The sequence below is a fragment of the Chionomys nivalis genome, chromosome 2 (genome assembly GCF_950005125.1).
Source record: "Chionomys nivalis chromosome 2, mChiNiv1.1, whole genome shotgun sequence".
NCBI lineage: Eukaryota > Metazoa > Chordata > Mammalia > Rodentia > Cricetidae > Chionomys > Chionomys nivalis.
The window spans coordinates 73,368,515-73,381,736 of NC_080087.1; the positions used below are offsets into that span (position 1 = coordinate 73,368,515).

At 41.6% G+C, this 13,222-nt stretch overlaps 1 protein-coding gene across 1 annotated transcript; it reads left to right on the plus strand.

The window, feature by feature from the left end:
• Positions 1-1,731: 1,731 nt before the first annotated feature.
• LOC130870326 (vomeronasal type-1 receptor 4-like) lies at positions 1,732-2,679 on the plus strand. Its single transcript, XM_057763004.1, has one exon. The coding sequence runs from the start codon at positions 1,732-1,734 to the stop codon at positions 2,677-2,679; it is 948 nt and encodes a 315-aa protein (XP_057618987.1).
• Positions 2,680-13,222: the final 10,543 nt, after the last annotated feature.

The window sequence follows — 13,222 nt, forward strand, 5'->3', positions numbered from 1 at the left end:
AACTGTCCCTTCGTGTTCTGCAGCTCTACACAGGGACCGAGCTCCTAAACTGCTTCAGAAATTTGCTAATGACAGAGGACTGGACTCAGAGACAAAACCCAAGTGGAGAATCTACTTTGGGGGATAATTGTTTTTATTCTTTTCTTTTACGTGTACAAGTGTTTTACCTGCAAGTATGTTTGTGTGGTATGTGCATGTCTGGGGCCCACAGAGGCCAGAAGAAGGTATCAGATTCTCTAAAATTCGAGTTAAAAACAGTAGTGAGTCCCCCAAGTGAATGCAAGGAATCAAACTTGGGTCCTCTAGAAGAGCCACTAGTGCTCTTAACTGCTGAGCCAACTCTACAGTCCCTTTACTGAGAATTTAAAGATAAATACCTTGGGAGAGTGTTGCATGCAATCAAAACTGTAAAGATGTTTAAATATTCATGTTACTATCTCTGTTTTACACAGTCTTCTTGGGAAAGATCAGACCTTTCAAACAGGATTTTTATTTTTTTTTTATTTTTATTCTTTTTTAATTAAAATTTCCACCTGCTCCCCGTTTCCCATTTCCCTCCCCTCCTCCCAAATAATGCCCCTTCCCCGCACTTCCCTCCCCCTCCCCCCACTCCTCTTCTCCTCCCCCCACACCATTCCCCCTCCCTCTCGATACTGAAGAGCAGTCCAAATTCTCTGCCCTGCGGGAAGACGAAGGTCTTCTATCTACGTCCAGGAAGGTGAGCGTCAAAACAGGCTAAGCTCCCACAAAGCCGGTTCATGTATTAGGATCGAAACCTAGTGCCATTGTCCTTGGCTTCTCATCTGCCTTCATTGTCCGCCATGCTCAGAGAGTCCAGACTCAACCCATGCTTATTCAGTCCCAGACCAGCTGGCCTTGGTGGGCTCCCAATAAATCAGTTCCACTGTCACAGTGGGTGGGTGCATCCCTCGTGGTCCTGATTTTTTGCTCATGTTCTCCCTCCTTCTGCTCCTCATTTGGACCTTAGGAGCTCAGACCGTTGCTCCAAATTGAGACTCTGTCTCTACCTCGATCCATCGCCAGATGAAGGTTCTAAGGTGATATGCAAGATATTCATCAGTATAGGATAGGGTCATTTCAGGTTCCCTCTCCTTAGTTGCCCAAGGTACCAGCTGGGGACATATTCCTGGACACCTGCGAACCCCTCAAGAGTCAAGTCTCTTGCCAACCCTAAGATGGCTCCCTTAGATAGGATATATACTTCGCTGCTCCCGTATCCTTCCTTCCTATATCCCAACCATCCCAATCCCCCGAGCTCCTCCCATCCTCCCCTTCTCATGTTTCTCATCCCATTTCCCCTTTGCCCCATGCCACCTCACCCGCAAGTTCCCAGTCAAACAGGATTTTTAAAATACACAAGATGAGCTACTGAATAAAATTTCTATGACATGCAAATTTGCGTTTCCGCTTATTAACAGATCCTGCCACTTAATATAACAGCACGCAGAAGAATTTTGCATTAAGCACACCTGCTTCAACACCTTCTGTCCTATGATGTTCTCAAGACTCCCTGGAATGTAGTTCCACGAGGTACCACGTCTGGATCTGAGAAACAAAGGAGTTTGGCATTTCTCCAACCTTCTCTCCTCCTGAAGTGTCAATCAGTATATTTCCCCACAAACATCAGTATGTAATTAGTTATAATTGAACCCACTTAGATTTCAGTGAAGGCCTGACAAGTCTAATAATATTTAAAACATCACTGAGGTGATGTTTCCAAGCAACACCATCTTGGGGGGGTTCCTCGTATCCCAGCTCTGTGTGGGTGTCATAGGGAACTCACTGCTCTTCATGCTGTATGTGTACAGCTTCTTAGTCAGATCCCGCTTTAGCAGACCTATCGATCCCATTTTCATGCACCTGGTGGTCGTCAACATGTTGACAGTCATATTTGCTATGATATCATATATCATGTCATCCTTTGGAGTCAGACACTTTCTGGATGATGCCGGCTGTAAGGCAGTTATATATGTGTTCAGAGTCACCCGGGGTTTGTCCATCTGCACTACCTCCATTCTAAGCACGTTCCAAGCCATCACCATCATTCCCAGTAACTCTAAGTGGGCATGGCTTAAGCCTAAACTCTCTACATGGACTTGTTGCTCCTTCCTGTTTTCCTGGCTCATCAACTTGCTCATATATGTGCACGTCATTGAGACTGTGGTAGCTAAAATCAATTACACTGATGTTGGTGATGGATATTATCATGCTTACTGTAAAAGAATACTACCACACTACATTGCTCAAGAATTTTTCATAAGTGGTATCTTATTAGGAGACATTCTCTTTATGACCATCATGATGTTGACCAGTTTCTACATGGTGACTCTCCTTTACAAACATCGCAAGGGAGCCCAGTATCTCCGTAGCCAAAGTCTCTCCAGCCAGCAATCTCCTGAGCTCAGAGCCACTCACAGCATCTTGCTGCTGGTGAGCTGTTTTGTGATCTTTTACTGGTTGAACAATTTCATCACCCTTTATGGGTTTTATTCACATGAAAGAATACCAACATTGGGGGTGATTATTGTAATTGTGTCGTCATTCTACCCCACTCTCTGCCCATTTTTACTGATGAGCAATAATAAAACAATTTCCCAGTTTATTTCTTCTTTATCAGTACTGAGAATTACCTGTTTTCAAAGAGCATTTGGTGGATGATATGAGGGCCAGATGTACTCATCAACAAATAAATCTCTTTAATGATGTATGTGATAAGTTGGAAGCTGTGTGGCTCTTGATCCTTGATATGGTTCATGTTAAAATTCACACAAGTTGTATGTTTTCAAATCTTAGATTATATTCTGTCTCAGTAAAAATTACATCTATACTATTTCTTTAATTTTTATATTTACTGTCAAATTAAATTATAATACCTTGGACCTTGCTATAAAAAAAAGTGGTCTAGGGATGGAGAGATGACTCATAGGTTAAGAGCATTGACTGCTCTTCCAGAAGTCCAGGGTTTGATTCCCAGCACCCACATGGCAGCTCACAACTGTTTGTGACCCCAGTTCCATTGGATCCAACACCCTCACACAGACATATATGAAGGGAAATCATCAATGCATATAAAATAAATAAATTTAAAAACAAAACGTGGTCATGTTGAACTCTGTGTGAGTGCCATGACACCCACACATATTTTGTTGTTTTTTGTTTTTTGTGTTTTTTTTGGCTTTTTCGAGACAGGGTTTCCCTGTAGTTTTTGTTTCCTGTCCTGGAACTAGCTCTTGTAGACCAGGCTGGCCTTGAACTCACAGAGATCCGCCTGCCTCTGCCTCCCGAGTGCTGGGCTTAAAGGCGTGCACCACCACTGCTCGGCTCCACACATATTTTGTACACAAGGTCCTACACACATACAAGGAGACAGATAGACAGACACACAGACAGACAGGACAGACTTTTCAAACATTTTTTCATTTTGATATTCTGACTAGGCTGAACTCAGTGAATCCTGCTGAAGAGAGGGAGAGAGGATTGTAGGAACCAGAGGGGTCAAGGACATCACCAAAAAAGCCCACAAAATTAATTAACCTGGGCTCATGAGGCCTCACAGAGTCTGAATTGACAACAAGGAAGTCTGCATGAGACTGACATAGGCCTTCTGCATATATATGACAGTTGTGTAGCTTGATCTTGGGGGACTCTTAACAGTGTGAGAACAGGGGCTGTCTCTGACTCTTTTGCTGACTTTTTGGACCCTATTTCTCATACTGGGTTGCATTGCCCACTCTTAATACATGGGGAGGTACTTAGTCTTATTGCAACTTGATATGTCATGTTTTGTTGATACCCATGGGAGGCCAGCTCTTTTCTGAAAAGAAATGAAGGAGCAGTAGATAGGGGACACAGGGACACAGGGGCATAGGGACTGGGAGGAGAAGAGGGAGGGAAAACTTTGATCAGGATGTAAAATTAATTAATTATTATACACTCACTTTGGAAATCAATATGACAGTTTCTCAGAAAATTGGGAATTGATCCACCTCATGACCCAGATATACCAGTTTTGGGCATATATCCTACAGTCTGTCATGACTATGGGATGTGCAGGGGATTAGGGGGGAGAGAATGGAGAAGTGACCAATCAATGACTAGTCCAGCCTCAGACACATTACCACCAGAGTGAACCCACCCCCAATACCACCCGGAGTGCCAGAACTCAGAGCCTGGATGGTCCAGAGACCTAGGATAGAAGCAAACACAATTGGAGAAAAAAAATAAAAGTCAATATAATGATGCCTAATGATATTCTACTCTATTCATAGACTGGAGACTATCTCAATTTTCTTCAGAGAATCTTCATCCAGCAACTGATGAAAACAGATACAGAGACCCAAAGTCAAGCATTAGACTGAGCTCAGGAAATCCTGCTGAAGAGGAGAAAGGATTGTACAAGCCAGGGGGGGAGGGTGTTCAAGGACCTCACAATTCACAAGGGAACCACAGCAACAACTAACCAGGGCTCATAGAAGCTCACCGAGTCTGGATCTACAGCTAGGGGGCCTGCATATGTGTGACATATGCTAGGCCCTCCACATATGTGTGACAGTCATATAGTTTGATCTACTTGTGGGAATCCTAGTAGTGGAAGCAGGGACTGTCCCGAATGCTTTGCCTGGCTTTTGGGAACCTGTTCCTCATACTGGATTTCCCTGACCAGCCTTAACACAAGGGGAGGAGCTTAGTCTTACCTCAATTGGATATGCTATGCTTTGTTAAAACCCATGGGAAGCCTGACCCTTTTTGAACAGGAATAGAGAAGAGGATTGAAGGGGGGATGGGAAGGAGGGAGAGGGAAGTGAGGAGGGAGGGGGAAATGTGATCAGGATGTAAAATAAATGAATACATTTAATTAATAAAAATTTTAATTAATTAAAAAACAAAAGTGTTTATTTTATATGATTTTGCTTCATTTTGTTTTTTGAGACAGAATCTTTGTATATAGCCCTGGCTTTTCCTGTAATTCGTTTTCAGACCAGGCTGGCCTGGGACTTAAGAGATCTGTCTGCCTCTGCCTCTGCCTCTGCCTCTGCCTCCTGGGTGCTGGGAATGAAGGCATGCACCATCACATTAGACTATTTTATAAGGTTTTTTTTTTTAATTCTCCTTCATGATTTTTCCCTCTTAAAATATGTAATTAGAAGATTCAAACTATATTATTTGTATCTTGGATAAAACTTCTTTTAAACTGTCTGCTTCATTTATTTATTTATTTTTGTTTCTTGAGACAGGGTGTCACTATGCAATCCCTGTTGTCCTGGAGGTCACTCTGTAGACCAGGCTGGCCTCTAAATCACAGAGATCACCTGCCTCTGCCTTGCAATTACTAGGGATAAGGGTTTGTGCTGTGACACCCAACTTGAACAATTCTCTTCTAAAGAATGTGTGATAACCATTCAACAAATAAATTTCCCCAAATAAATGTTGCCTACCTTAAATGGGAAAAAGCCATTATTTATGAGTTATACTTATATCACTATTGTAAGAATGAATAGGTGGGGCTTGAGAGATGCCTCAACAGTTAGGAGCACTTGTTGGCTCTACAAGACGACCCAGGTTCAGTTCCTGCACCCACATGGTGGCTTACAACAATTTGTAACTCCAGGTCTAGAGGATCTGATACCCTCTTCTGACTTCATGGTCATCAGGCACACACATGATAAACAGACATGTATGTAAGCAGAACATCCATATAATGTTAATTTTTAATTTAAAGACATATTATTATTATTATCTGTTCATTAGCTGACGGACATCTAGGTTGTTTCCATTTCGAGGCTACTGTGAATAGATCATCAATGAACATGGGTAAACAGGCATCTCTACAGTAGGATATAGAGTCCTTTAGATATTGTCTTAGTTACTTTTCTATTGCTGTGACAAAATACCAAGACCAAAGCAAGTTATAATAGAAAGACTTTAATTTGTAGCTTATAATTTAAGAGTGTTGGAGCCCATGATTATCATGGCCAGGAGCATGCCAGCAGGCAGGCAGATATGGCGCTAGAGCAGTAACTGAGACCTTACACCATTTTTTTTAAAATTCATTTTTAAAATTTCATTTTACATTCCATTCACAGTTTACCCCCCTCCCCCCAATTCTCCCCCTGCCTCCCCTGCCTCTTCCCCAGTCTACCCCCATCCACTCTTTCCAACCTGTAGAGCTCCCAGGGAAGTCAACAATGCCTGGCAAATTAAGTTGGGACAGGATCAAGCCCCCCTCCCCCGCCTTAAGGGAGACCTTAAATCTTTATACACAAGTAGAAGGCAGAGAGATTGGGCTGGAGAGATGGCTCTGTGGTTAAGAGCATTGCCTGCTCTTCCAAAGGTCCTGAGTTCAATTCCCGGCAACCACATGGTGGCTCACAACTCTCTGTAAAGAGGTCTGGTGTCCTCTTCTTGCCTGCAGACATGCACACAGACAGAATATTGTATACATATAAATAAATAAATATTTAAAAGAAAAAAAAAAAAGAAGACAGAGAGATCTAACGGAAATGGGCAAAGACTTTTGGAATCTTAAAACCTGCCCACTGATGACACACTTCTGGGAACAAGGCTATACTACCTAACCCTCCTGAAATAGATCAACCAACTGAGGACCAATCATTCAAGTACATAAACCTATGAGAGCCATTCTCATTGAAACAACCACAAATATGTATACAAGAGTATAGCTGGATCATGTGGTAAACCTATAGCTTTGGAGGAACCTCTACATTGATTTCCACAGTGACTTTGCCATTTTACCCTCCAACCAACAGGGAATAAGTGATTCTATTTCCCTATATCCATGGCATTTCGCTAGCCATTCTGACTAGGTTAAGATGCATTCTAAAAACAGTTTTAAGTTGGATTTCCCTGAGACTAAAGATGTGGGACATATTTAATTTTAAACATTAAAACATTTTTAAATGCTTTTTAGCCATTTATATCATCTTTAGTTTTTGGATTTATTTTTGTATGATGCTTACGAGTTCTTTGCCTGAATATATAGCTATGCAACACGTGAGTGTCTGGTGACCTTAGAGTTCAGAAGAAGGCATCAGATCCCCTGGAACTGTAGTTACAGATATTTGTGAACTACGGTGGGATTCTGGTAACAAAACCCAAGTCCTCTGGAAGAACAACCAGTGCTCTTAGCCACTGAGTCATCTCCCAGCTCCTGTATTTCATCTATTGAGACTGGTTTAATTCTATGTCCATTGACACTTAAGAACATGCTCAACTTCCTTAGCAATCAGGGAAATGCAAATCAAGACAATTTTAAGATACCATCTTACACCTGCCAGAATGGCTAAAATAAAAAACACCAATGAAAAAAAAAAAACACCAATGATAACCTTTGCTGGAGAGGTTGTGGAGAAAGGGGTACACTCATCCATTGCTGGTGGGAATGCAAACTTGTGCAACCACTTTGGAAAGCAGTGTGGCGGTTTCTCAGGAAAGTCGGGATCAACCTACCCCTGGACCCAGCAATACCACTCTTGGGAATATACCCAAGAGATGCCTTATCATACAACAAAAGTATATGCTCAACTATGTTCATAGCAGCATTGTTTGTAATAGCCAGAACCTGGAAACAACCTAGATGCCCTTCAATGGAAGAATGGATGAAGAAAGTATGGAATATATACATATTAGAGTACTACTCAGCAGTAAAAAACAATGACTTCCTGAATTTTCCATGCAAATGGACGGAAATAGAAAACACTATCCTGAGTGAGGTAAGCCAGACCCAAAAAGAGGAACATGGGATGCACTCACTCATATTTGGTTTCTAGCCATAAATAAAGGACATTGAACCTATAATTCGTGATCCTAGAGAAGCTAAATAAGAAGGTGAACCCAAAGAAAAACATATAGGCATCCTCCTGAATATTATACTTCATCAGGCGATGAAAGGAGACAGAGACAGTGACCCACAATAAAGCACCAGACTGAAATCTCAAGGTCCAAATCAGGAGCAGAAGGAGAGAGAACTCAGGACTGCGAGGGGTGCACCCAAACTCTGAGACAATGGGGATGTTCTATCAGGAACTCACCAAGGCCAGCTGGCCTGGGTCTGAAAAAGCATGGGATAAAACCGGACTTGCTGAACATAGTGGACAATGAGGACTACTGAGAACTCAAGAACAATGGCAATGGGTTTTTGATCCTACTGCACGTACTGGCTTTGTGGGAGCCTAGGCAGTTTGGATGCTCACCTTACTAGACTGGGATGAAGGTGGGTGGTCCTTGGACTTCCCACAGTGCAGGGTACCCTGATTGCTCTTCAGGCTGACAAGGGAGGGGGACTTGATTGGGGGAGGGGGAGGGAAATGGGAGGTGGTGGCGGGGAGGAGGCAGAAATCTTTAATAAATAAATAAATAAAAATAAAAAAGGAAAAAAACAAGCAAAAATAAAAATAAAAATAAAATACATGAGAATTAGCCAAGAAGAGGCTAGATATAATGGGCCAAGCAGTGTTTAAAAGAATACAGTTTGTGTGTTGTTATTTCAGGATGTAAGTTAGCCAGGCAACTGGGAGATGGGTGGCAGGAACACAGCCCACAGCTCCTTCAACAGAATGGCCCCCAACGTGTGGATAACTGAATCCACAGGAAGCCTGAGAAAGCTTGGGAAGTAATTCCAGAACAAAATGAAAGCATTGCAGCTGGCTTCTTGGTAGCAGCAATTTCTCGGGTCTGCTCTGCTTGCCAAAGGCAAGAAAGCACTCTCATCTAAGAGAGGCTTCCTGACTCAGCTTTAGCGACAAAACCCTGCAGCTCATTAAGAGGTCCTGCCACGAAACACTTGAACGGTGTTGATAAAAAGCTGACTGCATGCTCGTTTGTTTTCAGTCGTAGCAGGAAAAAAGCCGTGCTGTTTTAAAATGCTGGCGTTCTGGTCTGTCCTGCCAGGGCAAACTCTGACTGTTTGAGGCAGGAGGGCCGACTACAGAGAGAGGACTTGAGTGTTGTCTGTGGATATAATGTTGCAGCTTGCTTGCTGGCAGGGACCTTGAAATGCCATAGAGTTGTGGCAATAAAAATGGCTACAGCCATGAGGCTGGAAAGCTAAGGAATGTGCTGGATCTAGCCGGCAAAGCCATGGCTTTAATCCTACCCATGTTGCTCAGTAATTTAAAGGCTCATGTGGTCAGAAAAAGAGAGAGAGATACAGTAAAGGGAGATTCAAAAACAAAGAAAATTTCTAAATGGTTTACAGTGTGTTAAAAATATATGCAGGCTAAAAGTTAAAGTTCTTAAAGTAAAAAACAAAAAAAAAAAAAGAGGAAGAAAGAGAGTTATTGGGTGTGGTAGTACACACCTTTAATCCCAATACTTGGGAAGCAGAGGTAGATTGACCTCTGTGACTTCAAGGTGTGGCAGGACACACCTTTAATCCCTATGCCTGGGAGGCAGAGACAGTTGGATCTCTGAGAGTTCAAGGACAGCCTGGTCTACAGAGTTATTCCAGGACAAAGATATACAGAGAATATAAAATAAAAGTAAAAATAAACAAAATAGAGGTTAAAATAAAATACACAGAGAATTTTGATACTGTATGCTATTATGCTCTCTTTGAATTGTTTGAATGCTGGGGAAAGAGCAACAGATGCTAAAAGATATTTGTTTATAAATGCTGCTGAACTAATCCAAGATAGATATTTTCAAAACACCTTGACTTTAAAATTTGAATCTAAGGACATAATGCTTTGGAAAAGAGTTTCTTCTTTTGTTTTCACAGAGGATGAGACCCTGTGGATTGCTTCTATCCCAATATGGTATGATAGACCACGCCCTCCTGAAAGGTTGCTGTGAACACCTTCAGAAATTACTTTGCTCAACTGCCGACTGAGATGAACCTAACAGACAGGTTACACCATAAAAGACCTAATTAACAGCGCCCCTATACAGCAGGAAGCAGTTTGGAGAAAAATAACTGCGTCCATATTCCCAAATATTATTTATAAATGTTCTTTTACATTTAAAGGGGGATATGATATAGGTATAAATAATTTGCATTGATATGGATTTTGCTTTAGTGATTTAAATTTAAGGTCAATTTTGTTATATGTATATGTATTTTTGATCTTGATTAAGGTATTGTGATTGTGTAGTTCATGTAAAAATGTAATGTATATAGGTTGTTAATGGATAATCATTAATAATAGTCAAGTTTGTAGTCATGTTAGTTAGATTTTCTAGATATATGTATATATATATTAGTTGAATAGGCATTTTTCATATCTTTCAAAGATTACAGAATATGGCATTTTAAATGTTTTAATAACTTAGGTTTTTCATGATAATGAGACACGTCTGCTCCTGGCAGCACCAATCTACTTCAAGAGGAAGATGGGCATCAAAGAGGCTCCTTTTGGAGTTGGTTAGCCATTTGGGCACGAAACTGCTTTTGCCTGGACTGATGCATGAACTGGACACAAAGAACCCGAAGAAAGAGGACTGCTGAACTTGCCTAAAGGTGAGATGATCTTTCGGGATTCCTGACTCATGAAAGAGTCTGCGAGACATTCTGCAGGACACAGCAGAAAGTGACTGAACTGCGTTTGAAATTTCCTGCTTCATGGAAATGTCTGCTGAAAACTATGGGCCTGTAGGCCGAAGATGGATGCCCCAATGGTACAGAGAAACTTTGGGTGACTGTCCAGGCAGTGAAATGTCTCTGTCATTTCTAGAGTTTTAGAAGTTGCTTATTTCTTGTTTGCTTAGGTAATATTATATCCTTCTGGAGTTTTTGGTGGAGTTGAAGAATAGATAGTTATAGTTTTCCTTTGTTATGATAAAAGATAAAATAGATATAAATATTGTAACTGTAATTCTTACTTGATAACTGTTTTGTTATATGTAATTTTGCTATGTTAAAGTGAATGCCTTTCCTTTTTGTTTAAACAGAAAAAGGGGAAATGATGGAGGAAGGTCATTGGTTAATTAATAAAAATACCTGCTTGGCCTCATAGTTTAGAACAAAGGTGGGTGGAGTAAACAGAACAGAATGCTGAGAGGAAGAGGAAGTGAGCTCAGATGCCATGCAGCTGCTCCCCAGGGCAGACGCGATGAAGCTCGGACCCAGGATGGACGTAGGCTAGAATCTTCCCGGTAAACGCACCTTGGGGTGCTACACAGATTATTAGAAATGGGCTAAACTAATACATGAGAATTAGCGAACAAGAGGCTAGATATAATGGGACAAAAAGTGTTTAAAAGAATACAGTTTGTGTCTTGTTATTTCGGGGAGTAAGCTAGCCAGGCGGCCAGGAGATGGGTGGCAGGAACACAGCACGCAGCTCCTACAACAACTGTTGGTGAATGATATTTCATAGACATCCAGACATTACCAATGTTGACCCCTAGAACTTCATGGTAAGTCCCTGTTGCTAAAGATACCACAAACTTGAGTCACAGACCATGGAGAAATCAAACTGGTACTAACATGGAAACTTTGACACTTCAGGCTTCAGTTCATGGTATTAGAAAATTGTGTGTGTGTGTGTGTGTGTGTGTGTATTGCTGAGGAAGAAAGGCAGTCATCAATTGTACCTAGTTATGAACGCTGCAGGCAACAATAATGACCTGTTTGTCATACATGCCCACTGATGTAATAATGGCACAAATGTCATGGAAGCAAGAAATCACTTTGTGGATAGATTTAAGGCCTGTTCCATAAAACTGCGCCCATAGTTGACACCGTTAACAAGCCAAGGTCCTGAGCCTAGGTAGGACATATGCCCCAGGAGAGAGCCTACTGCTGTTGATCTGATAAATAGGAATAGAATTAAATTGACTCCTCATGACTTACAGTTATACCCATAGGTGATGCATGTCTCGATTATCATCACAGAAGTTTATTTTTGTGGTAGATAGTGATTGACACAGAGACCCACCATTAGTCCAGGTAGAGAGACTAAGAGGCTGCAGAATGTTCATCCCTAAATGGGTTATCTATATGGCACCCCTTCTTCTGAGGTACTGGAATCAATGAGAAAAAGGTAGTGGAAGGTTTACAAAGGCCAGATGATGGGTGACTACAAGGAAGCTATTTTTGGACATACCAGAGCAGCTGCACATATAAACTCACAGTGCTGGGACAGCATCCACAAGACCTGTGCAAGCTCAAGACAAACCAGATAACAACTAGAGAGGGACCATGGACACAGAGTCTCACCTCTAGCTGAGGAGCTATTGACAGCTGATTGATGCTGGAAGAGGGTTGGTTTTCTTACAGGGTGTGACTCCTGGTAGGTCTACCATGCTACACTGGTGGTGTAGTGACAGTTCTAATTGGTCTTAATAACAAAAACTGGGAGTCAGATATTAAGGGGTGAAAACTGAAAGGTCAGAGAAGCAGAGCAACTAGCCACTAGTTCTTATCTCTACAAAATCCTCAGACCAAAGGGGGTATCTTGTCTCTACAAGTCCTCAGACTGAATGCAATGAGTTCCTATCTCCATCTGCCTTATTTTTCTCTGCCCAGCCATATCCCATCCTGTCTCCACCTCCCTAGTGCTGGGATTAAAGGTATGTACCACTGCCTGGCATCTATGGCTAGCCAGTGGCTACATCTGTACTCTGATGTTTAGGCAAGCTTTATTTGTTAGATCACAAACAAAATATCACTGCATTTGGGCCATTCATCCAAATGTATATAGACAGACAAATTTGACTTGTCTTTTTAAGGACACGAAAGTTGTAGAGGCAGAGAAAGGGGGGTGAATTTGGAAAGAATTGAAGAAGGGGGTGAATATGATCAAATAACATTATACAGACTTTTCTAAGAACTTAAAAAAAATAGACTTTTGATAGTTGCCCAATTTATATAATGATTCAGATATCCTTCCTTTGATGGATACTAGTGTTTTACACACGCAAAGAAAGGAACCAACACTGACCTTCAACCTCAGGCATCTGGCCCAAAAGTTTTCCACAGAAAGAGAATGTCTCCCCTGTAGTCAGACTTTCTTTTAGTGACCACCAGCCCTCAAATAATGACATGGAGGTCTTTAGCTGTGGCTTGTTCCCAATTAGCTCCTATAACTTAAATTAACCTGCTCTATTAATCTACGTTCTGCCATGTGGCTTTTTACCTGTCCTTCATTCTGTATATTCCACTCCATCCATGTTCCACTGGCATCTTCCACCTTTCTTCTTCCCTGAGTCTTGTCTCTGCCTCCAAGTCCCGCCTAACCTCTCC

Coding starts and splice junctions, on each gene's coding strand:
- LOC130870326 (XM_057763004.1), top strand. CDS start 1,732: ATGTTTCCAAGCAACACCATCTTGGGGGGGTTCCTCGTATCCCAGCTC.